The sequence below is a fragment of the Eretmochelys imbricata genome, chromosome 9 (assembly GCF_965152235.1).
Source record: "Eretmochelys imbricata isolate rEreImb1 chromosome 9, rEreImb1.hap1, whole genome shotgun sequence".
Lineage (NCBI taxonomy): Eukaryota > Metazoa > Chordata > Testudines > Cheloniidae > Eretmochelys > Eretmochelys imbricata.
In genome coordinates, this window is record NC_135580.1 from 9444900 (window position 1) to 9469744 (window position 24845).

General features: G+C 46.6%; 1 protein-coding gene across 1 annotated transcript in view; it reads left to right on the top strand.

The window, feature by feature from the left end:
- MCF2L2 (MCF.2 cell line derived transforming sequence-like 2) overlaps positions 1 to 24845 on the top strand; it is a 308714-nt gene that overhangs the window by 109153 nt on the left and 174716 nt on the right. Inside the window, exons 4-7 of the mRNA XM_077826650.1 lie at positions 516 to 606; positions 2519 to 2638; positions 13323 to 13439; positions 20421 to 20570. Coding sequence (XP_077682776.1) covers positions 516 to 606; positions 2519 to 2638; positions 13323 to 13439; positions 20421 to 20570 — 478 coding nt within the window. The remainder of the gene's footprint in view (positions 1 to 515; positions 607 to 2518; positions 2639 to 13322; positions 13440 to 20420; positions 20571 to 24845) is intronic.

The following is a 24845-nucleotide window of genomic DNA, read 5'->3' on the forward strand; positions in this document are numbered from 1 at the left end:
CCAATCTCCTTAACTCCCGCTTTGTCCCCCTAATTATTTGGGCATCCTGAGGGGAAGGGTAAATTCCACTCCTTGTGAGAGATAAGTGCACTTGTCAGTCATCAGCATCTTAGGAAAATGATGTAAAATGCCTAAGAGTGAGGACAGGTATCTAATAACTTGAATTCTTCTGCAAAGCAAGGAAGATCTGTCCTTCCGCTTCAGTCCCAGTACAAAGCAATGTGTGATCCTAAACTGTTCACATCACAGAATTTTGGCAGCCAGTAGCAAGGCAGCCAAGAGATATAACGGATAAAATATTCATGTTTTGTGGAGGCTGCTAACCTGGTGCTGGAAAGAGGAAATTTGCTGGCTTGCCTGCACTTGCAAATCTGCCGATTATTCACGCTCTCTGCTGTACATTGTGTTTTAATCATGGGCTTGGACTATGACATGGAGGGGGCTGGGTTGTGCTAAGCACTGTTACATGGTCTACCTCCATGTAACCCGGCACCCCTGTTTCATCTATTTTGCAGTCTGGAGGCTGCCAGTATTGGATTCATCATCGTTATAGACAGACGACGGGACAAATGGAGTGCAGTAAAGGCATCCCTGACACGGATAGCAGTAAGTGCCCGGTTGTTTGTGTTTACTTTTTCCCTTCCAGAAATTAGAACTCTCCGCTGGTCCTTCAGCACAGTGAACGATCTCCTGCATGCCTTTTTAGCTGTTCATGCAGCATCTTCCCCACCCTGGAGATCTGTGCCAAACTCGCACGTTAACCGGCAGAGGCGGATTAGCCTGTAATAATGAATGCGGCCGCCTTGTGTCTTGCTAAATTAGAATGCGAGGCCATTCGCTGGGATGACGGTGTGACAAATTGTAATGATTTAAAGTGGGCTGCTCAAGATGAAAGAGGTAACAGATCGTCCCTGTGGTACATAGAGTGGTACTGGGAATGGCAAAGGGGCCCACTGGAGATGTCTCTAATGGCTCATGTTTTCTTGACAGCAGATCTGGTAGAAACTCTTTAATGCTGCTTCTGCTTTCACTTGAGAGGGTCAGATTTAAGAAAGTGGTTGCTGGCACTGACAAGAGCAGCAGATGAATATACGTATTTTATATAACATGCACTGTATACTGACTGGGCATGCTTCTGTCCAATACTGAATTCTAACTCCTGTAGAATTAGAGTTTAGACTAGCTGGGTGTCTGAGTTTGATGTAAGTTAATTCCTGGGGATGCAGAATCTCGAACAGATATTTTCCATTCCTTGCTCTGTTCAGCTGCCCCCATGGTCTCCGGAGGACCATGTGACACAGACAAATGTCATAGCAAATGAACATCACCACATGTCTGGGGAAGGTGCTGTGTACCTATCTGAACAAACTCTGGGGGATAAATAAAATCTTTTCAAGATATGAAGGGTAAATCTGGTCTTGTAATGTGCATATGTCACCCTCCATCTATACTGCAAGGTTTCTCTGTCTGTGGGCCAAAGCTGGGTCACCAGAAGGTATCAAAGGGTTGCACGGGAAGCCTGGGTTTGTGTCAAGTCTGTCCCTGATGGGGGGGGAGGCTCTGGGAGGGGGTGAGGTGAGGTCCAGAGACCCTGGGAAGGATTTGCAGAGCCTGCCCACACTTACCCCACAGCGGTGGTGCCATCCTGAGTGATGGCTGGGCGTGGCTCTCTGCTCTGGGCATTGCAACCTGGTGCACAGGATGGCAGAGGTTTGGACCAGCTGCCCCTCAATCATGATGATAGGGGTGTGGGGGTGTCAGCTGAGTGGCCAAGGCATTATGCAACTCACACGGATTTGGCCTGGCTAGCCCCCGGTCAGGTGGGCTGGGCCAAACCTGAGTGGTGCTGCGACCCTGGAGGTCACGCCCAGCAGGACCGGAGCAGCCACTATGGTACTCACCATGTACTTATTGCATTAGTGTGTGTTATGTATTGTCGGTAAGAAATATTTAGTAAGCCAGATTTTTTTGTACTAAAGCGATTTACTGGGTTGCAACAGGCCATCTAGGTTTCCAAATGGGCCCTAAGCCCAGAAAGATTGAGAACCACTGTGGTGCTAAATGGAATGCCAGCCCTGCTCAAATGTGTGTGACTATGTCGCCCTCTAGTGGCTGCAGCCTAAAGAGGAGAGAAGCCCTGATATTATCGTAGCTTAAGGGAGATTCTCCTTTAGTTCAAGTGGCCTGCAAAGGTCTGTGTTCTTTGATGCAGAAGATTTTGAGTTGTGTCCCCACTATCTGCCCATTTGGACATATCTAGTTGTGCTGCTTGATCCAAAGCCCACTGAAGCCAGTGGAAGTCACTCCATTGACTTCAGTCGGCGATGGGCCAGGAGCATGGTGAACGGAACAGATGACAGCCATGCAGTCTGGGCAGCTCCAGAATCATTACGTCCCCCCGCTTTTGCTTGCTTCCTGAGGAATTTCTGAGTCAGAAGGTAACCAAAATGACCCTGGGCTCCTTTGTGGGCATGAGGTTTAATTGCTTTGCTCTGTAACACTTGTATGTTCTTTCCAGGGAGCATTTCCAGGGAACCTGCAGCTGGTGTTTGTCCTGCGGCCCTCCCGCTTTATTCAAAGGACAATCGCTGACATCGGCATTAAACTCTATCGAGATGACTTTAAAATGAAGGTACCGGTAAGCATGCACTTTTTGTCCCTGTGTGCTCTTTGTTTCTATGTCTTCTGTTGCTGAGTGTCAGCCAACTTCTCTTTTAACCCCGTTGTTACAGTTTAATTGCGCTGGCAATCAGGGCTCAACGCACCAAAAAGCAGGCCTGAGCGTATGTCAATTATTAAAAGCCCCAGAAGAAACTCAGACAAGATCAAACAAGCCGTGATGTGGGAAGGGTGTTTCAAATTAACCCCGTTGTCTTGATCAGATGGGTTCTTTGTTCCCTTTTTTTGCATCAGGTATAGATTCACATATTGGGGAGGGGAAGGTAAATGAGTTGTAACCTTTGCATTGGTTTGTTTAAATAGTGTTTGTTGATTCTGCTACCGTCAGTCACAATAATACCAATAAGTTAACCATGAGAAGCCATGGGAGCTGCCATAAGATGATAAATGGACATGACTTCACATCAAAGTGCAGTCTTGCTCTGAAATGTGACTGTGTAGAAATAACACCCTTTTCCTTCATGGAGCTGCTCCCAGAGTGAATTCAGAGTCATCGTCTCACTCAAGTGATGAGAATTAATTTTTAGTTCTGCAGAGCTAATGCAGCTGAGAGGGAGTAAGCTGGGTTCTGTTCCATCTCATGGATCACCCACAGATCTGTGTACGTCCCAGCAGGTTTTACTTTTGCAACCTCACTGTCTTCAGTTGGTTTGCCCATGTGTCACCCAGAGCCTGATTTGACCTGTAGAACCTTTATTACAGGTCACGATGTGTGAGACGGAAAGAAACCAGCCTGACTCTCAGATCCCAGGCAGAGTTTGCAGAGCTGCCAGCTACAACAAATCGTTGTCTGTGCGCTTGTAAATGGAGAACATTTGATTCAGAAATCCTTGATAATGAATCAGCCTGGAAGGCCACAATATCATTGTTATGGAATCACTTCTCACAGCAGACCCAGGGTTTCGGTTTTGTTGCCATTAAATCATAAATGCCAGAGACCTTGTATATTAAGTCAGGTAAAAGATATTGATGGCACCATCAGCAAAGCAGTCCATCATCTTAAAATCCTTATAAAATCTCCTGTCCTGATAAATACTCTTGTACTGTTTTACAAGTGCTCCTTTATAAAAGCAAATACTACAAAAATAGTCCAGATACTGGGTGATTTGGGGTGAATACTGTAGAATATTTTTTTTTCCTAGAAGGGTGTTAAGGGGTGCCTCCTTGTGGCTGCATGCAGTACTGCAGGCCTTTTCCCACTCCTGGTGCCCCCTGGCGCATTTCAGTGGCTTAGCCCTCCGGCCAGGTCATGAAGTCAAATAAGCTCCTTTTGGGTAGCAAAGAGTTCAGCAAGAGTCTATCTGCCCACACCAGGATCTTCAGCCCTGGCTGTGTGCCCTTGAAATTCAGGCCTTTGCTAGGGCTTCCAAATGAGCCCTTTTCCCTTCTCAGGGCGTGGGTTGGGCCTGTTCCCCGCCCCCTTCTCTGGGTTTATGCCACTTTGCTGGTGTGGGAACCTGGGCCTGCCCACTACTCTGGGTTCCAGCTCAGGGACCCTATACCCAGCAGCTACATACTGCTCAATTCAGTTCATTGCTTCTACTTCCCTAGGCTTCTTCCCACCTGGCCCCTTTATCCTTCACTCTTAGCTCAGGGCCACGGTTCCCAGCTCCCTCTCTACCTGCAAACCCAGCTATGCAAGTGTAGCCAGAGATAACCCTGGCTAATTCACAGGCTCCTTTGACTGGAGAGAAGCATCTTTCCCTGCTCCTCCGGTCCCAGCCAGGGACTGTCCTGCTATCTATGGCCCTGCAGCTTCTTTTATCGGAGCCGGCTGGCACTGATTGGCTGTCACTAGCCCATGGACAACCCTCTCTGTGTAGTTTCCGAGGTGCCTGCTTCAGCGAGTCCTCTCTAGGCAAGCCTGAAGGACCAACCTTCGCTGCTCCTTTCCTGACACATTGCTGTTTCCTGGGACGGGGTGTAGTCAGGGTGTGGGGGTCTCCTTTAAGGCGCTGTGAAGGCCAGCTGGACCCCGTCACAACGGGTTATTATATTTCCCCTGTAGTCAGTACTTTCCCATAGGCTTTCTCATCCACTATCAATTTGTCAGAGTCCCTGTTGTGTTTGCATGCCATTCTATCTGTTTATAATGACTCTTGGGCTCTCAGCCCGCCCCGCAACCCAAGCCATGTTTATTCATCTCCTTCATTGTATGTTAAATGTGTATAGTTGGGGTGGGGTGTGTGGAGTGTAGTATAATGTGATGCACGTAGTCAATTCTGTGCCAGCTCTGGGGTTTACATATTAAGCCATTTTGCCTGAGCTTCTTTCAGATTTGTTCCTAATTGTGTATTTGCCTTTGGATGGGGGGGGGGGTCTCTTTTAAATAGAAATGTATGATAGTTATTATTATTTCATATTGTTTTCATTCATATTCTGTACACTGCTGAACCCACTAAGTAAGTAATAATGATTTTACAGGGAGCTTTCATCATGATTTTATTTAATTGTTTTACATGGGACTTTTGATTTAAATTGATTGGCAAAAGAACCCACCTTGTCCCCATTAATTGCTAGGTCTGGCTGATAGCTCCGTGTTTGGGCCCGATTGCATAGTGGCAAACATCCACTGACCTCATTATGAGCAGGAGCAGAACGGTTATTGCTTATGTGTAAGGCTAAGATTTTGTCACGGATATTTTTAGTAAAAGTCACGGACAGGTCACGGGTAATAAAGAAAAATTCACGGAAGCCCGTGACTTGTCCCTGACTTTTACTAAAAATATCCATGATAAAAGGGGAAGGGGCTGAGCAGATGCCATGGGGCTGGGAGCTTCCAGCCCCTCCCGCCCCAGCTGTGGCTAGGAGCTGCAGGGTCCTCTGCCTCCCGCAGTGGCGTTGGGAGCCGTAGAAATCCCCCTGGGACACGTGGCAGCGGGCAGGGAGCTGTGGGAATCCCCCTGCCACTGGCAGCAGGTGGGGAGCTGCAGGGATCCCCTGCTGGCGACGGACAGGGAGCTGTGGGGATCGTTTGCTGCCGGCGGCGACGGGTGGGGAGCTGCGGGAATCCCCTGCCGCCACCGGTGACAGGGGGGAGAGCTCTGGGGGGTCCCCCGTGTTGCTGCCGGCAGGTGGGGAGCTGTGGGGGTCCCCCATGCCGCTGGCGGGGGCCAGGAACCCCGGGGTACATCCCCCCTGCCCGCAGCAGCTAGGATCGTGGGGGCATCACTGCCATACGTGGCGGGAGTACCTCACAGCTCCCTGCTGCTGCGGAAGGGTGCGGAACCCTGCAGCTCCCAGCCGCTAGGGCTGAAGTCCCGGAGGTCTTTGGAAGTCATGGATTCTGTGACTTCTGTGACTAAATCGTAGCCTTTCTTGTGTGTTCATTGTGGGCTGGGCTGTGCCATGCCCTGTATAGATGTGCAAAGGGGTGGGGGTAGATAGCACAAATAGTCTTTGTTCCCCTTTGTAGCTCAGGTGTAGGGGCAAGTGTGACAGCTGCCATCCTGGCTACCACGCTGGGGATTGAACCAGGGACCTCCAGAGCTAACACCAAGAGTTGCTAGAGCTTGAGTTTATGAGCCGAGACTTTGTAACGGTGGCTGTAACAGACTCAGATCCTCCACGGATTGGGCACAGAGGAAGGGGACTTGCAAACATACACGCACTAGTGGGTTACTGGTACATGAGGACTGGTGGAATCTAGCCCCAACACCGTCCCAGGATTTCTAAATGGGACTTGGAAGGGTGGGTTGAAAGTGGCTCAGTCCAGACCAACGGAGCAGGGTTCCCACAGAGAGCGCACACTGCATCCTCTAACTGGATGGAGTGGAGGATGCTGCATTCCCTCTGTGTGGGTGGGTACCTGGTGCCTACCTCAGCCAATCACAAAGCGTATGGGAATGATGTCTAGCGGGCAAGCTTCCCTCATCTCCACTCCAACGTGGACAGCAGCTTAGAGCCATAGTTTTCACTGAAATATTTTGGCCTGGTCCTTCTCCCACTGACGGCAGCGGTGCAGGTTTGTGTTGGTGAATTATAGTCCTAAAACCAATACAAATACCTATCTTTTATTCCAGTGTCAATTTAAAGATGAAAAGTGTTCCCATCACACCCTGCAAGAGTCACAGAACACGTGCTCTTGTCCTCAATTAGCTGCAAGACATTTCCACAGCAGCTGCTGCGTCAGATGTCCCTGCCCCGACAGGGATGGGTTTGCTACAGAATTAGAATTTGCCAACAGTTCAGCCTCCTTCATACTCACTGAATCTTTTAAGAGAAACATAAAGATTCCACTTCAAATGCTGGGTGGTGGTTGAAATCAAGAGTTAAGAACTTTGACGTCTGGGAGTTCAGGGTGCTCACAGGATGGGGCACGGAGTTACTCATTATTATTTGTATCATAATATAAGGATGATGTAGCTGGTTTACAGATGGAGAAACTGAGACACAGAGCACTTATGGCCTACATTTTCTACAACTTTCATTGATTTTAGATTTGGGTGCCCAGGTTCGGACAACGGGGGGAGGGGGGCCTGATTTTCGGAAGTGCTGAGCACCCACAGTTCAGACTGAAGTCTGGGGGGAGCTACGTGTGTCCGTCATCTTTGAAAATAAGGACTAAGGAGTCTCAGGTTGGGTGCCCAAAATTAGTGGAGACTTTTTTAAACAACTTCCTCCCAAGTGTCCTGCTTGCGATCGCACAGTGAATCGGTGTCGGATCCAGGAAAAGAACCCAGTTGCCCTACCCACCAGGTCACACTACTTGTCCCTTCGCCTTTCAACTGTTTGGAGATCTGTATAAATTAAAGAAAGACATTGGGCTGGCAACAGTAGTTTCACCATGCAGCTCATAGGGGGTGCATTTCCTCTGCAGAGAGGCAGCTGAGTTAGGGTTAGACTGGGACGCTAGTAGAGGCTGAAACAAAATATGCTGCAAAACGTAACAGTACAAACATACAGTATGCAAATATGTTTAATAAAATTGGTGTGCCGAGTTAAACCAGTATTTGACTGGGTGGGAACCATGGCTTGTTTCCCAGGCATAATGTAGCAATATTGGATTATGCCGGGGTTTATCTGAGCTGAGCCAGTTCAGGACACTGAGCTGAATTCAGGAAGGAGCTCCAGGATCTTCCATGGCAAGAGGTGCAGCTAAATGACCCTTCGTTCTGGCTGCTGAATACTGAAGCTCAATAAAGTGAACTTGCCTTTACAGCATACTCAGTCCATTAGGAGACAGTGATTTATGTCCATGCAGCTGCCAATTCTACAAACTTCCCACTTCCCGAGCTTTGCAACCTTGGTGTAATTTGACTCCGTTCACATAGACCCCAGCACTAAATACTGATGGTTTTGCCTCAGAAATATGCCCCTCCCACCCCATCTTCATTATCTTATCCAGGCCCAGTAATCTCTAACCTAAGCTACTACACGCTCCTCCTTTCCTGTCTCCTCAACACCAGCCATGGTGGCCTCTTCATGCTGTCTGATTGAAGACAATGGGAATTGGGGTTGTTTAGAGCATTACAGGACTGGATCCCTAGCATGCTGGATGGCTCCCATGTTACCAGATTTGCCCGTTACTTTGGGGTCCGCTCATTTATTAGGGTTACTCTTTGGGGGGGGGGTGTTCTGTAATTTTATTAATGTATTGCTTGTGTCACTTGTGTTTTGATGTGGGGCTCTACTTCTCCCTTCTGCAAGTCCCCTCCCAATGGAGCTACCCTGCAGGACCTAGGTTCCCCAGGGCTGGGTTCCTCCAGCCCCAGAACCAGATGAACGCACGCGCACACACATATTAACAGAGCAAGTCTGAGCAGACCAGGCCAATCAGCACTTTCAAGCTGCCCCCCTTATATGCCCTGGACTCAGCTGACTGGGTTGAGCTGCACTTCCAAGCTGCCACTCTTGTATGTCCCAGGTTCAGCATGTCCCTATCCCCACTTTCACGTCACCATGGTACTAGTAGTAACCCACTTGATGAGCAAACCCCACAGTATTTGTGGGTGCTACAGGGATCTTTAACTTAGGTAAAAGAAGCATTGCTGCAGAGTAAATGGGGAAGCTAAAAACACAAAAGAGAAAGTTCAGAGAGAGTGAGTGAGAGAGAGAGAGAGAGAAGCAACCAGCTTAACCATAAAAGTTATTTATTGAATAATAGTGATAACCACACAAGGAGAGCCTAAACCAACTTAATAGTTACGTTATTAAAGGTTACAAAAGTCATATATAGAAAACTATACCTGATCAAACAAGTCAGGGTTAGAAAGTTATATCTGAGGTAGAAAAGAAAACAGAGAGAGAGAGAGAGAGAGAGATGGCATCTCACCCATTCTCTGAAGCTTGAACTGGTCGGGATTCCCAGGTGATGGTGGTAGCTCAGAGTCCTGAGTGCTGGAGACAGGCAGATCCCCCAGCACGATCAGTCAGGAGAAGATGAAATCTCAGTGGAACTGATGCAGAGTTGGATCCATGCATCAGAACACTTACTTGAACATAGATAGGGGTTTTTGTACAGAAACAACAATGGTTCAAGGGAGAACACTAGATCTGTTTATGGGTAAACTGATGACTCAAGGGTTTTTTTTTAGATTAGACAAAAAGGGCTGATCGCTCCTAGCTATGGGTGGTGTTTCTTCCAGGGAGCTCACAATGCAATTAGGCTGCTTCAGTATTTTGGATATCAATCAAGGATTTATTACTAGAATTGGTCTGATAACTGCTGAGCTGGGTGTGTGCAGGCGTAGGTTCATTACCATCTGGAGCAGAGATCCCCCAGGATGCAGTGCTTCCCTGCTTTTCTGGTCCCAGAGTTCAGTGCCGTTCCTGCCTTGGAATCTCTGTTCTCTTTTCTGTATGCTAATGGAGATGTCTCCCTGTCCCATCTTCGATGCAGATGAGGCTAGAGGAGTTGTCTTAATCTTGTCATCCTTGTCAGGAGGGGTCTAGGTGTGTCTCCCACTGCCCTTCACTGCTCTCTGCAAGTCTTTTCTCTGATCCGTTTTGGTTCAAGCAGAGGCTGGGGGAGGGGTGTCTTTCATGAGTCAGACAGGCTAGATACTGTGCCCTGGTTCCCCAAGAACACAGAGCTGACTGGTATCACCCACTCCTGCTCTTGTAGTTTCAAGGACCCACTACCGCATGATTTACCTGGCTCTGGGCTGGCACTCTGCCTGGCTACATTAACAGCTTTGCTGTTGGCCCAGTGTGACAAGTGTATCAGGTTTTTAAAACCCTTCCCACGCGTTCAAAGTACATGCCAGTGTTCCATGGTGATGTCAGTAGAAGACTGGAGCAGCAGATCTCTGTCACCAAGTCCGCAGGGAGTCTGGAGGGGGGAACTCTGCAGCAAAGCCGTTCAGACTGACATTTCTAAAGTGACTTGCAGTTCCCAATCAGCTCGCAGACTTCATGCTCCAGGCTGATGCTAATCCAAACTGAGCTAGTCTCTGTGAGCCTCCTGACTTGCAACATCACAAAGGAGGCTCTGGATGAACATTCTGTGCATAGCTTTTCTTTTGACTTTACTCTTTTTAATGTAAAAAGAAAAGGAGTACTTATGGCACCTTTGAGACTAACAAATTTATTTGAGCATAAGCTTTCATGAGCTACAGCTCACTTCATCGGATGCAGTGGCTTCATTTTAATGTGTTTCATTTGGGTGGGTGAAACATCCCAGGACATCACACTATGCACAAAGTTGACTATGGCAGGATCCTTGAGTTCAGGGTTGTCAAGGTTCCTTCCCCACTCTGACTTCTAGATGTGGGGACCTGCATGAAACCCCGCTAAGTTTATTTTTACCAGCTTAGGTTAAAACTTCCCCAAGGTACAAACTATTTTACCTTTTGCCCTTGGACTTATTTTGCTGCTACCACCAAGCGTCTTAACAGATATATAACCGGGAAAGAGCCCGCTTGGAAACATCTTTCCCCCCAGTATCCTCCCCAAACCCTGCACCCCCTTTCTGGGGAAGGCTTGATATAAATCCTCACCAATTTGCATAGGTGAACACAGACCCAAACCCTTGGATCTTAAAAACAATGAAAAAGCAATCAGGTTCTTAAAAGAAGAATTTTAATTGAAGAAAAAAAGTAAAAGAATCACCTCTGTAAAATCAGGATGGTAAATACCTTACAGGGTAATCAGATTCAAAACATAGAGAATCCCTCTAGGCAAAACCTTAAGTTACAAAAAGACACAAAAACAGGAATATACATTCCATTCAGCACAGCTATTTTATCAGCCATTTAAACAGAACAGAATCTAACGCATAAAGTGAGCTGTAGCTCACGAAAGCTTATGTTCAAATAAATTGGTTAGTCTCTAAGGTGCCACAAGTACTCCTTTTCTTTTTACTAAGTTCTAAGACTCCATTCCTTTTCTGTTCCTGGCAAAAGCATCACACAGACAGAGAGAGCCTTTGTTTCTGCCCCCCTCCTGCTTTGAAAATATCTTGTCTCCTCATTGGTCATTTTGGTCAGGTGCCAGCGAGTTTATCCTAGCTTCTTAACCCTTTACAGGTGAAAGGGTTTTTCCTCTGGCCAGGAGGGATTTTAAAGGTGTTTACCCATCCCTTTATATTTATGACAAGGGTCCAGGAGCCTGAGGATCCCAAAACACTGAAAGATTGGTGAATAAAACCTTACAACCTGTTTGAAGCATCTAATCTAATCTAATCTAATCTAATCTATTGAATGTATAAAGTGCCAGTTAACAGAGTTCCTGAGGCCATGATCCTGCATTTATCTCCAAACAAGTGCAAGCGTCCATCCACAGTGAATCAATTTCAGGATCATGCCCTGAGCATGCTCTTGTTATCTCCACTGTATAGCTTGGGAAACAGAGGCACAGAGGGGTTAAGTGACTTGCCCAAGGTCACACAGCAGATCAGTGGCAGGGATAAAACCCAGAACTCCAGTTTCCCACTCCTGTGCTTTTTTAATCCCTATGTCATACTTCCTTTGTTAACACAGAGGGCTGGGAGTCAGGAGACTTGAGTTCCATTCCCAGTTCTTTACAGTGTGAGTCATTTAGGACATGACCTTCAGCGATGCTGAGCATCTCCCATTGACTTCAGATGGAGTTGTGGGCAATCAGGATGCCTGAAAATCAGCCACCTAATCTCTCTGTAAAATAGGAGTAATAATGATACCTACTAGCTAGCTACCTACCTCATAAGGCCATTGTGCAGATCCATTAACGTTTGTAACCCACTTTCAGATCCTTAGATGGAATGTTCTATAGGAGTCTAACATATCAATTTCTGAAAGGGACATTTATACCCAGTGGCCACTCCCACTACCTGTTTCCCTCCAGCCTGTAGCAATAAAAATGGTCTTTGACGTTCCAGTTCCCTTTCTGCTCTGAGTGGTCAGGTCCACTGGCCTGAAATAAACACTCTGCCAAAATTAATGACTGAGGATTTGCTGAATGAGTCCATTCTAATTGGCTTATCCAAATAACATTATCCATCATCTGAGGGTTTTAAGGGCATAACTACCAATAGGTGTAAAAGTGTCAAATAAAGGATTGCCAGGGGACTGGTTGGTTCACAGGATTAGAAATGGGTTATGGAGATTTTTCAGAGACTTTTATGGAGTCTATGGTCTGAATTTGGCCCAGGCTGGTACCATAGTGACTGGCTGACTTTGCTAGCTGCTGGCAGTTTGTAGGCCTACAACCAGAAGGTCTTACTTGAGTTCCTAGTGGCCTTGAGTCCTGTTAGCAACATTAGCAGAGAAGCCAAGAATCAAATGTGAAGGAAGACTGAGTTACTCTCTGCCCAGATGCTCTGTCCATGTGGCAGCGTGCTGGGACAGGGACACGGAGGAGAAACTTTATTGACACATTGTGGACTTCAGTTTCCACAGTTCTTAATCTGTTACCTTTCTTAAGTGCTTCTCTCCATGCCAAAGCCCGCCTCTACTGATTAGCCTTCATTTGCATTTGAATGCGTTTCTGACCTGTGGCTGATTATGCTTTATTGGCTAAGGTAAAGGAAACTGTCTTTCTCAACCTGCTGTATGAAACTCAGCCTGCACCCAGTGTAAAGTTTGCGCTTTATGGCCTATGTTCTTAAAGATATGTCATGGGAATTATTGTGGGGGAAGTTCTGTGGGCTGTGTTTTATAGGAGGTCAGACTAGGTGATCACAGTGGTCCCTTCTGGCCTTGAAGTCTATGAAATCCATGAATCTGAAGCTTAATACAAATCTGCCTTTCTTTCATTATGCAGTTCTAGTTTTTCAGGTTTGCTGGGAAGGTAGCTCATGTAAGGGTTAGAGCAGGGAAATAAGAATCAGGACTCATGACACCAGGATATATGAGGAGTAACTTCACTGAACTTAGTGGAGTTACAGTGGTGTAAATTTGGTGTAAATGAGAGGAGAATCAGACCTTCGGGGTCTAGTCTCAGCACACCCCTTGGCATACTTGTATGACCTCCCCGTCCCTTGATTTCCCTGTCTGTAAAATAAATAATATTTATCTATATATCACAGGGGTGCTCAGATGAAAGTGCAAATGTATATTATAAATAATGACAAATTATTGGTTTTGTTGAAACTGCCCAGGGTCGAAGTCAGCATGGAATTTGGCCATACACATATAAGCTGAATAGGGAACCTAGGAGGAAGGATCTAAACTGCAGTGTTATCTCTCTTAATTAATACATTGTGTTTGGATTCATCATTGCAGATCATCATGTTAAATTCTGTTTCTGATCTACATGGCTATATTGACAAAAGTCAGCTAACCCGGGAGTTAGGGGGAACCCTGGAATATGGCCACAGTCAATGGATACACCATCGAACTGTGAGTATTGTGTCTTGTATTCATTCCATTCTGCATCCTGAAGTCTCCAGGTGATGATTTCTACTTAAATATTAACGGATGATTCTCCAGTTAAAGTTAGGCCTGTGACTTTTATTAGAGCTTAATGGAATCTACTCACCCAAATCCACTACACAATGGAGGGAGAAAAGACCATCCCAAAATCTTGTAGGGGCTTGGAAAGACTGGTCTGTGAAGCTTACATCCAAATGCTTCTCTGTAGTAGGACCCCAATTCAATACAGCATCTCTATGCAGCAAAGCAATGAGACTGCAGCACATGGTTAACGTTAAGCATGTACTTAAGTGCTTTGCTGAGTCAGAGCCTAAGAACCTCACTTTAATGAGAATCAAATATTCCTGTGTTTGTGAGGAAAAAAGCACTGAAGCCACTGGATTTTATTTTTACTCCTGGGGGAATTCTGTGCCAAAATTAAAAATTCAGAATAAAAAAATTAAAAATTCTGCGCACAATATTTTAAAATTCTGCATATTTTATTTGTTAAAATAATGCAATATAATCACGCTGCTTTCAATTATTTTGGTAATTTATTTAAACCTACAGTACAATGGATGGAGAGAGGGGAGCATTGGAGGAAATCCCCAAATCCCCTTTGTCTAATAGTAATGTAGCTAGTATTGCCTCTTTACTTCTAGTTATTAGTCAACAAATATATGCAGCCATATGCTCAGTGTTACATCATCGGCAACTGAAGAGCAAGCAAGGGCTGGGGACTCAAACTCACAATTTATATTGGCTACTGACCATCTCCAGAGAGGTCAGTAGCAAACAGTTCATGGAGCACATTTTGATAGGAATTATTTTCAGTCCAAAAATGTAGACCAGTTCTAATCGCTAAAGCACCATAAGCATTTATAAGACCATACTGTCCTTTACAATAAGGCTCCTTTACACCACTCTTACAATGTAAAGGAGCCTTAGATGTTTTACACCTGTTTTATACTCCTGGGGGAATTCACTAAGAACAATGGGAACAATTCACTAAGCAGGCAGGCTGCTACATTCTGCTCTGCCTGAGGGGACAGAGCCTGGCCCACACCTACCTCCTCAGAAACACCCCAAAGCCCTGCCCCTCCACGCTAAGCATACCGCAGTAGTGAGCAAGACGGACAGAGTCTCTCTTTCTCTCTCTCTCTCTCACATACATGACTGCCCAGCCCCCCAGCTCCGGTGGTGATTTATGTCTCCACGAGCTGCTCTGGGTGCCCAAACCAACCTGCCTACACTGCTGGGGAGGGGCGCATGACCGCTCTTGCAGCTTCCCTTTACTTCCCCATCATAAGTCATTTTTCTGCAGGGAAGCAAAGAAATTTGTGGAGGCCATGAATTCTGTGCATGTGCAATGACGCAGAATTCCCCCAGGAGTATATTTTCCTTTGTTTTCATTTCTTCACTATGTAAAAATGCATGACAGAGTGGGTCTCATTTCTTCGATAACCAAAGAACAGTATGGCAGTAATAATTGGAACTGGAAGGCACAAAGAAAGACTTTTCTCTTCTATTGACCCTGAAAGAACTTGTTACTTGCTTAGATGTTTAATCCCCCCTCTTGGGTTGATTAATGTATTTCAATGGCTAATCATCCATACACACGAATAAGTTATTGTCTTGGAAAGGATGGCAGCTGCAAAGACCTTATCTCAAATTCCAGACTGTTAAGACCCAAGGTGTTCATTCATCTTCTTATGCAGAAAGGAGCAAAATGCAAAGTTGGGCCCTGATCTGGAAAGGGATTGATTTCACTGGGGCTGTGAGCAGTGCCGAGGTCCATCTGGGCAGATCTGCTTGTAGGATTGGGACCTTTGGGGATGTGTGGAACTAAACCCTATGTCAGGAAGTGTTCTGAGCTGAGTGGCTGGTTTTGGCCAAACTCTGTAATTGACCACCAACGCAGGCTTAAAACTCTCAGAAGAAATGTCTCAGAATATTTCTGGCTACTTCCTTATGACAAACCACACAGCGAAGGGAATGATTTTCTCACACAGAGTGACTTTCAGCTGTTCATGGTTCTTGCTTTTTTATGGGACTTTCATGTCCCCTGCTGTGACATTCTGGGGCTCAGCCCAGACCAGTAAAGGATTGTGTCACTGCTTGCCTTGCAGCTCTAGGGGCCTTCACTGCTGTGCAGCTGTGGCTCACAACCTAGACACCAACAGCCAGCAGACAAGCATACAGATCACACCCTGGCTTCCACAGCCCAGTTACTGTTTGAAGAGTGACTCCAACACTCCCCCCAGTCCTGAATTTCTCCAAATCTGTCTCCCTGCAGTGTCCAGCTCTCTCCTGGGACACGTGCAGAAGCAATTACATTTGCTTCTCCTTTAAAGAGACAGACACTGCAGGTTGTTATCTTGACTGGCTTTAATAATCACTTCAGTGCAGTCAAAGCACTTGCTTGGTTTAGATAAAACATAAACCAGTTTATTCAGTTAAAAAAAGTGAGTTCAGGTACAAGGGATAAAGAGAGAAATGGTTACAAACAAAAGCAAAAATACACTTCTGTGACTAAGTATCAGGGTGGTAACCGTGTTAGTCTGTATCACAAAAACAACGAGGAGTCCAGTGGCACCTTAAAGACTAACAGATTTATTTGGACATAAACTTTCATGGGTAAAAAACCCACTTCTGTGACTGGAACTTAATTTCAGTCAGTTATAGTCTTTACCTAAGCAGCTTTCTCACCTATATTCAGTTCCCAGAGACTCCAACCCCCTGGGTTGAAGGATCTCCTTTTCTCAGATGTTCAAGAGCTCTGGCCTCTTGTATCTGCCCAGTAATGGATAACTGTGGGTTTCTCTCCCCTTTCTTTTTATAGTCCAGTAAACCTTTGAACTGTAGTCTGTGAAAAGGTAGCCAAGACAAGGCTCCTTTTCCCTGTTGTGTGAGGTCCCCACGCTGTCTGGTGTAGACTCCATGCTGTCTACTCCCCCAAAGTGGTGATTTTTACAGTGCAAATGATCTGTTCCTGCAACCCACACAAATGAATAGCCCACTGAATTTGGCCACACCTGGCTTGAGGTGTTGGCCTCTTTCCTTCCTCTGGAGAAAAACTGATTATCAACTCTTCTGGACATGGTTGGTTTAAGCACATTTTGGTCCCATCTTTCCAGCATAACAAGTCCTTTGTGGATTTGCCATACGTACATCACATAAGAATGTTAATAATCGTTGAGTTATGAGTTTTCCAGTGATGCCACCTTTTGGATAAATATCATGACAATGGTGTGTTAGGTGTAGTGAGCATGTCAGGCCTGCAAAGAGTTGCTGACCGAGTAGTGAACCACCAGGGGACCTCTGTGTCACACCTCCATACTGAGAAAAGGTACTTGGTTTGCTAAATTCCCATGTGACTTTAATATCATGGTGTGCATTTTACTGCCCTTATGAAGCTGAGCTTTTCCCCCTCCCCTTGAGATCATGATGATCTTGTTTTCTAGCCATACAGACTGATTTTCCATTCTCTTATGGGTTTGTCTGCGTGGGGAAATTGACCAGAATAGCTATTCTGCAATAGCTATTCTGTGCTTTAAATTCATATCCTAGTTATTCTGGAATAACTTCCTTGTGTAGACAAGTTGTTATCCTGGCACCCAACCTTTGTATCTTCACTGACTTCATTGGAGTCACTCCTGCCTTACACCAGTGCATAGGCGCCGTCTTTATGAGTTGCTGGGGGGTGCTGGACCCCCGCTCCACCACAGGCCCCGCCCCTACTCCACCCCTTCCCTCAATCCCCCGCCCTGCCTCTGCTCTGCCCTGTTATGCCCCCTCCCCCACAGCGCCTCTTGCACACCGCTGAACAGCTGATCCACAGTGGGCAGGAGGCGCTGGGTGGGAGGGGGAGGAGCTGAATCGGGAGGGCTGATGGTGGGTGCTCAGCACCCACTATTTTTAATACCCCTCAATTTAATAGCCCTGGTGTCACCACCTATGCACCAGTGTAAGAATGAGATCCTCCTGCCCCCATTGACGTCGATGGGAGTTTTATCACTGACATCAGTGGGACCAAGGAGGACTTGTGGCACCTTAGAGACTAACAAATTTATTTGAGCATAAGCTTTCGTGAGCTACAGCTCACTTCATCGGATGCATTCAGTGGAAAATACAGTGGGGAGATTTATATACACAGAGAACATGAAATAGTGGGTGTTACCGTACACACTGTAATGAGAGCGATCACTTAAGGTGAGCTATTACCAGCAGAAGAGCGGGTGGGGGGGACTTTTTGTAGTGATAATCAAGGTGGGCCATTTCCAGCAGTTGACAAGAACATCTGAGGAACAATGGTGGGGGGGGGGTGAAATAGTTTTCCTCAGACGTTCTTGTCAACTGCTGGAAATGGCCCACCTTGATTATCACTACAACAGTTTCCCCCCCCCACCCCCCCGCTCTCCTGCTGGTAATAGCTCATCTTAAGTGATCACTCTCGTTACAGTGTGTATAGTAACACCCATTGTTTCATGTTCTCTATGGATATAAATCTCCCCACTGTATTTTCCACTGAATGCATCCGATGAAGTGAGCTGTAGCTCACAAAAGCTTATGTTCACATAAATTGGTTAGTCTCTAAGTGCCACAAGTACTCCTTTTCTTTTTGCGAATACAGACTAACACGACTGCTACTCTGAAACCTACCAGTGGGACCAGGATTTCACCCTAAGTAAGAAGTGAAACAGGCCCCGAGTCTCAACTGTGCTGAAGAGATACCTTTACGAAAGACCAGAAGTTGCTCTCCCTTCAGGAGAGGGTGAAACGTGGATTATTTGTGGGCTTTGCAAACGGTCACAAATTGCAACATCATTCAATTTAAAAACAAATTAGCTAAAGGAAAGTTTGCATTGTGCATTACGGACAGAAGATGCTAAGCTGGGTGTGTATGTGGTATAGAAACTGTGTCGGGGGTGTTGGCGGGGGCAGGGTTTATTGGTTAAAATTTTTCTCTGCCCCGTTTGTAGCAGTCTCCCAGTATTTGTTTTACACTGAGCACATAGCATGCCGCTAGCAGAGTTGTTAATCTAGAATTTCACCCTTCACCAGAACGGGAATCTCACAGCAATCAAGCAAGCAACCACCACCTATGCATTGCATAACTGGCCTTGACAACTTCCTGAGCACAGTTGCAGTTAGCTTGGTCCAAGTGTAAACATTTGGGACAGAGAAAACAATCGCTAGCAGCTATAAGGAATGCAATCTCTGCATGTGCCTAAATAAAGTAGGGCAGGGCTCTTGTAACATGAAGAAAAAAATCTCATGCAGCTACTTGATGCAAGATAAAAAGCTTTTTGTCACAGTAGATGAGTTTGATCAAAGTATTTCACCCTGAAAAACTAGTATGGGAGTGAGTGGTTTGAAGGGTTTGCATGCTTCTTTCCATAGCCTTCATAACTCTCACTTTCATCTTAAAAAAAAAAATAAAAAAATAAAAATTGATCCGTCTCAATTTGGTTGTGAGAAATAGTTATGTAGAAGCATTCAAGGGATGGAGAGGCAACAATACTCAAAGTTGTGTTAAGTTTTCAATAATGATATGGCAGTGGTCCCCAAACTGTGGTACACGCTCCCCTAGGGGAGCATGGAGGAACATTCGGGGCGTGCTGCAGGGCCCAGGCTAGCCCCTAAGGGCAGGTAGAGAGGGAGCATCAGCTAGTCCCTCTCCGCCTTCATCTGCAGCTCCACTCCCGGCCAGGGCCTCAACCCCACCCCCAGGCATGGCCCCCAACCGTGGCCCGGTGATGGCTTCCGTTCCCAGCCCCAGCCCTGCCCCTGGCCACAGCTCTGCTCCCAGCTGTAGATCCGCCCTCAGCTGTAGCCCCAGCCTCAGCCCGGTTGCCCCTGTCCATGCCCCTCCTCGCCCAGGAGCCACAGCCCCGCTTCCGGTCCCAGCTGTGGGTGGGCCTGGACGAGGTAAGGGGGGGGGGCATGATCATGAAAAGTTTGGGGACCATTGCAATACTGGCAAAGGAATGGAAGGGGATGACTGTGGAATATTGCTTCAAATACAGATGGGCATTCTGGATTTGTACATCCTGATACGTGAGATGTAGACAGATATTCTCCCTCAGTGGGAATCTGACTATAAAAACATTAACTGGAAAAAGCTTTGCTGAGTTCTTCAGTGTCCTCTCAGCCTAGACAAGGCCTTACATAAATGCTTTCAACATTGCAGAATATTCCAGTGAGCTTCACACAGGACTGTGAGCCAGGATTCTTTAAATTCTAATCTTGGCTCCCACACCGACCCCCTGTGGCTTTGGGCAAGTCACATTAGCTCTGGGAATTTCTCCAGCGGGGAAATGGAGGTGATTGTAATTGTTGATCTACCCCATATAATGATGCGCTGCCTGGCTTGTCAGCAGGACTTGCACCTGGGATCTTCAGCACCACAGCACCGAACTCTACAGCTTGAGCTAAAGGACTAACTCCATTAGCTAGTAGCAGTATTAACCTGTTATCCCATAGTGGACCATCCACTAGAGCAGCGGTTCTCAAACTTCATTGCACCGTGACCCCCTTCTGACAACAAAAATTACTACACGATCCCAGGAGGGGGGACCAAAGACCGAGCCCACCTGAGCCCCACTGCCTGAGCTTCTCCATGGGCCGGGGGGCCAAAGCTGAAGCCCAAGGGCGTCTGCCCTGGGTGGGGGGCATGTAACCTTAGCCTGGGTGGTGGGCCTTTGGCTTTAGCTTCAGGCCTGAGTGGTGGAGCTTTCACTTTGGCTACAGACTTGCTGCAGCCCATGGCCAACACTAGCCTTGGCAACCCCATTAAAATGGGGTCCAGACCCACAGTTTGAGAACCCCTGCACTAGGGGGAGACGTGACACCCTTTACCAGTATGTCACATTCACCGCTTCAAAGCATGGTACCATACACTAAGAAATACTGTTGAACTGTGAAATAACCAGCTTGTGATGCTGTATAATGCTGCTGCCTTTCCAGGCCATTGAGAACTTTGCCATGACGGTGAAAACGACAGCACAGATGCTACAGACCTTTGGAACGAACCTGGCAGAGACTGAGCTTCCCAACGATGTGCAGTGCACGGAGGAACTCCTCTCTTCCCACACACAGCACCACGACAAGCTGAAGGTGAGTAATGCTGCGTGACAGCCTTGCCACTTGGTGCAATGTAGGATTTCCCAAGAGCAGGTTTGCTCTCTGCATTGATTCAGCCTTGGCTTGCTCCAGGGAGGAGTGAAAAATAAAGTGTCATTTTTTTTTTCCACTTGCCACATAACTAGTAATTACCTAACGCACTTTAGGAAGCTACAGAAGCTGGCATTAAATTAATGCTAGAGGCCGGCCAATAGATGAGCTAGAACAAGAGTCCTGACTTTTTGGGGTTGCCTGGTAGAGAACTGGCTTTTCCTGTGTTGTTTGGAGGCAGAGTGGGTATGAGTTTTACCTTGTGCTGTAGATTGGCTCTAAAAGTCGGTTTTGCCTCGTTCCTTTCAGACGGCAGGGCCTGGCATTAGCAATCTCACTAACCACGTTATGGCGGAGTGGTCTAAGGCTCGGGTGTGAAATACCTACGCTCCCTGGCTATGCTAGCTTCTTTCAGGAAACCTGGCAGCTCAGAGCAGGTGTAGATGATGTGGAGGTAGAAAGTACTAGTGCTTCTCTACTCCAGCACGGCCATTGTTATTAACACCAGGGTTAGTGCCAGAGGCGGAGAGTTCCCCCAAAAAGGCTGATACAGATGAGGCCCCTCAAAACACACAGTCACATCCTGGCAATGTCATCTGAGCCCTCCTACCTTCTTCAGAGTGTGTGTGTTCCAGAAGAGAACTTAAAAAACAAGGTCTTGTTTGCTGTGTGTACTCATACAAAGGGTATGTCTATAGTACAATATATGCCCAACGTTGTTGGAACTCAGATTAGCAGACCTTGGGTTTGTTAACCTAGGGCTTGAGCAGCTACACTCATTTGTAACCCCAGATTAGAAATTGTTGAACCCTGGGTTCCAGCCTCGGGTTCCAGCATCTACAGTACGTTATGCAGCCCGAGTCCAACCACCCGTATCCCAGAATTCCTCCCCAAATGTGGCCGCTCTAGCCCTTAGTTCGTGGTGCAGTGTGGGAAAACTTGACTGTCCAGAGGACAAAGAAGGTCGACCTGTGGGATTGTGGGATGCTTTTGGTGTACTCCCAGAGCGTGAGTCCAGGGGGGGCTGTGTCTACACTGCAAAGCAATAGGACTTGAACCCAGGGTTCCAGCTTGACTGAGGCTCAGATCCTCCACCCATGTAGGGTCCTGGGACCCTGGGTCTGAGCCTTGTGTTAGAGCGATTTATGGGTGGATGTCAGGGGGGCTAGGCTTGAGCCTGAGTTCAACTCCTGGGCTTACACTGCAGTGTAAACATACCCTAAAAATCCCATGGTAGATTTTTTAAGAATAGGGTTTTCTCCCTGGTATCTTGGGCCCAAAACATCCCTTCTCCCTTCTAAGATGAAGTATACCAGCTGCTGTCCTATCCCCTAGGTAGCTGCGTATCAGTGGGGCTAAGTGTATAAAGGACACAATCCCATGTGTCTTCAACACCCATTGACTTCAGCGTGCAATGATGACTCTCAGCGCATGGTATGATCTGATCCATAGTTTGTAAAGTGCTTTGGGATCCTTGAAGCCTCTGCATGTTGAGGGGATCTAAGCTGTGAATGCACCCAGAGGCTTTGTAATGGGTGCGTGATCTTTAGATTTAAAACATGTATACGTAAGTGTAGAATATTACTAATTATTCTTGTTCTATTGTACACTGAACAAGAGTTTTCAGCGCAGACGAGTGCAGGTTGCAGCTGTGAATGTTTGTGCTGCATCTCTGCTGAGCCTGACGTTTAGCTGGGCAACGCTGATTGGGAATTGGATGGCACTTGAATGTTTCTGAATGGTTGCCAGAGTTGCATCGATAAGGGTTGAAACACCCTCCCTGCGCATCAATGCACAAAAGTTAAAACAACAGGAGTGTGGCTGTTATTGCAAACCGTGTTTTTGCACTCTTACGGCAAGCCATGAAGTCCACTTGCTGGTGGGAATTCTCGGGAACCTAAATCCCTGTCTTCCAGGCCACACGTGTGGTTGCGGGTTGCCTTAAAATTCAGTGAGATCCTTTCTCTCCGTGGAGTTGAACAGAATCATTCTCTCGCTGCATTTCAGCTCTTGCATTCTGAGTGGATTTTTCAGCTGTTGGACAGGTCCATTGTGTGCTTTTGGGTTTTGCAGCTGCATCCACTGGACTGCCAGTACCAAACCTTTCAGGAGATTCTGATAGGATCTTGGGCAGATGCAGCTGACTTCAAAGCAGTGTTCCTGATAGAATAGGATTAACAGGAGTCTCTCTTCCTGACACCACTCCTGCCACCGAATTCACTCCTCTATATTTTCCACAGTTTTTCTTTGTCCTTCCCTTGCATGTTTGTTTAAGGGCTCATAATGGCATGTAGATTTAGACAGTGCTTTAGCTTTTCAAAGCATTGAACAGACAGAAATTAGTTAATAGTAATGGTTGAAATTAGGGGACTGGATATCGTTCTTTTTCACTTGGATCTATTCTGTCCTTTTTCTGGGACACAACAGTGGCGTACTAGGGCCAGGCGGTGCTCCACTGAAATCAGTGGGAGCTTGGCCATTGATTTCTGCAGAAGCAGGAGCAGACCTTAATTAGTCAGTGTGCTGTTGAGATGGCTCTGGCAGAGGTAACTGTACTAGAAGGATGCTAAATAGCTGTTTGAGCGAACTGAAGTGAGGGCCCTCTGCTGAATTGCATTGCCTTCCTCTTGGCAGCCTTGGAAGTTCAGCATTCTGAAATCAGTCGTGAAGTTAGCATGGAATAGACTGATGAACGCTCAGGTTGCCACCCATCTGGTTTTCACCCGGACAGTCTGGGTTTTGGCTGGTGTGTCCGGGTGCCATTGGACAAGCCCTGATGTTTGGCTGTTTTTTTTTTTTAATCTGTGGAAAAGGTGGCAACCCTAAGCAGAAAGAAGGAGGCTGCGCAGCAGCTGCCACTGCCATCTCCAGGGCCAGGCTGCTTGTGCGACTCGCGGTGTGCCGGGGCGGGACTTTGGGGGAAGAGGCGGAGAAGGGGGTGGAGCCTTGGAGGAAGAGGCAGGGCAAGGGTGGGGCCTCGAGGGTCCAGTCCCCAGCCATTAGAAAGGGGGCAACCCCAGTGAAAGCACAGGGCCTGATTCACAGCCCAGTGAAGTCAATGGAAGGACTTCCACTGATTTCAGTGGGATTTGGATCAGACCCTTATTCTGAGGATAATTAAAGACGGGAGCATGCCAAGTAAGGTAACTCAGTGTCTCAGGAGCTTTGTCGCAGAAAGCGGAGGCAGATTGCGTCAACGAAACTAATTCATACACATAACCGGAGGAGGAAGATCTATTATTAAAATTTTGTCTGAAGGAGGGAAGCACTAATACAAAATTGAATTTTTATTAATTCACAAAAATAGATGAAGCAGCTCTCTGCCATCTTGCTATTCCCTCTTCCTGGACTCCTTCCCTGAGCTCCCTCTAGTGTTCTCAAATAGCTATTGCATCAGCTCCCTCCTGCTCTGTTCAGTTAGCATTGAATACAACTTCTGTCACCTCCAACGATTTAAAATGAAGGCGACTTTCCTTTGTGCAGCCCGAGAGTGAGAATGAAGCCCTGTGAGACAAAAACGTATGCAAAAGTAGCAAAGGCTATTTCACGGAAATCCTCACAAGACTTTAAAATGCATTTCAGAGCTCTAGTTCCTTACCGTGCCATCCCACGCAAAAGGAGCATGCTATCATTCAAACCAAGCCACAGCCACAAATTGCACAAGGCCACCGGTGATGCCGAATCAACCTCCTTTTAATCTCTGGTCAAAACAAACTTTAAACAACTGCTCACTTAGTGCCTCTATTTACCATCCACCTTGGGTACTCATCTGCCCTCCATTACCACAGTACCTGAGCACCTCACAATCTTTAATGTGTTTATCCTCACTGACCCCCTGTGAGGTTAGGGCGGTGCTCAGGGTGGATTTGATTTAAATCACTAGTCAGGAAGACTCGATGTAGTCATGGATTTCTACATAAAAGTGAATTCTTGTTGGCTGTTAGAACCTTAATACATATTCTTCACAACTCAGAGATAGATGTAGGTTTCATTTTTAGAAGGTACATACTATACAAGTGATTTATTTTGAAAACTTCTCAGATATGTTTTACAGCTATGTCAGAAAATGGATGATTGTTTGGTTATTTCCAAAGGTAATTGTAGCAGATAGTTCACCTCCCAATGAATCATAAATATCTCCAGTTCAACAAGTTTAATCATTAATATTTGGAGGATTTTCTTGCCATGCTGTTCAGCAGAGTTCCATTGTGTGCTGGG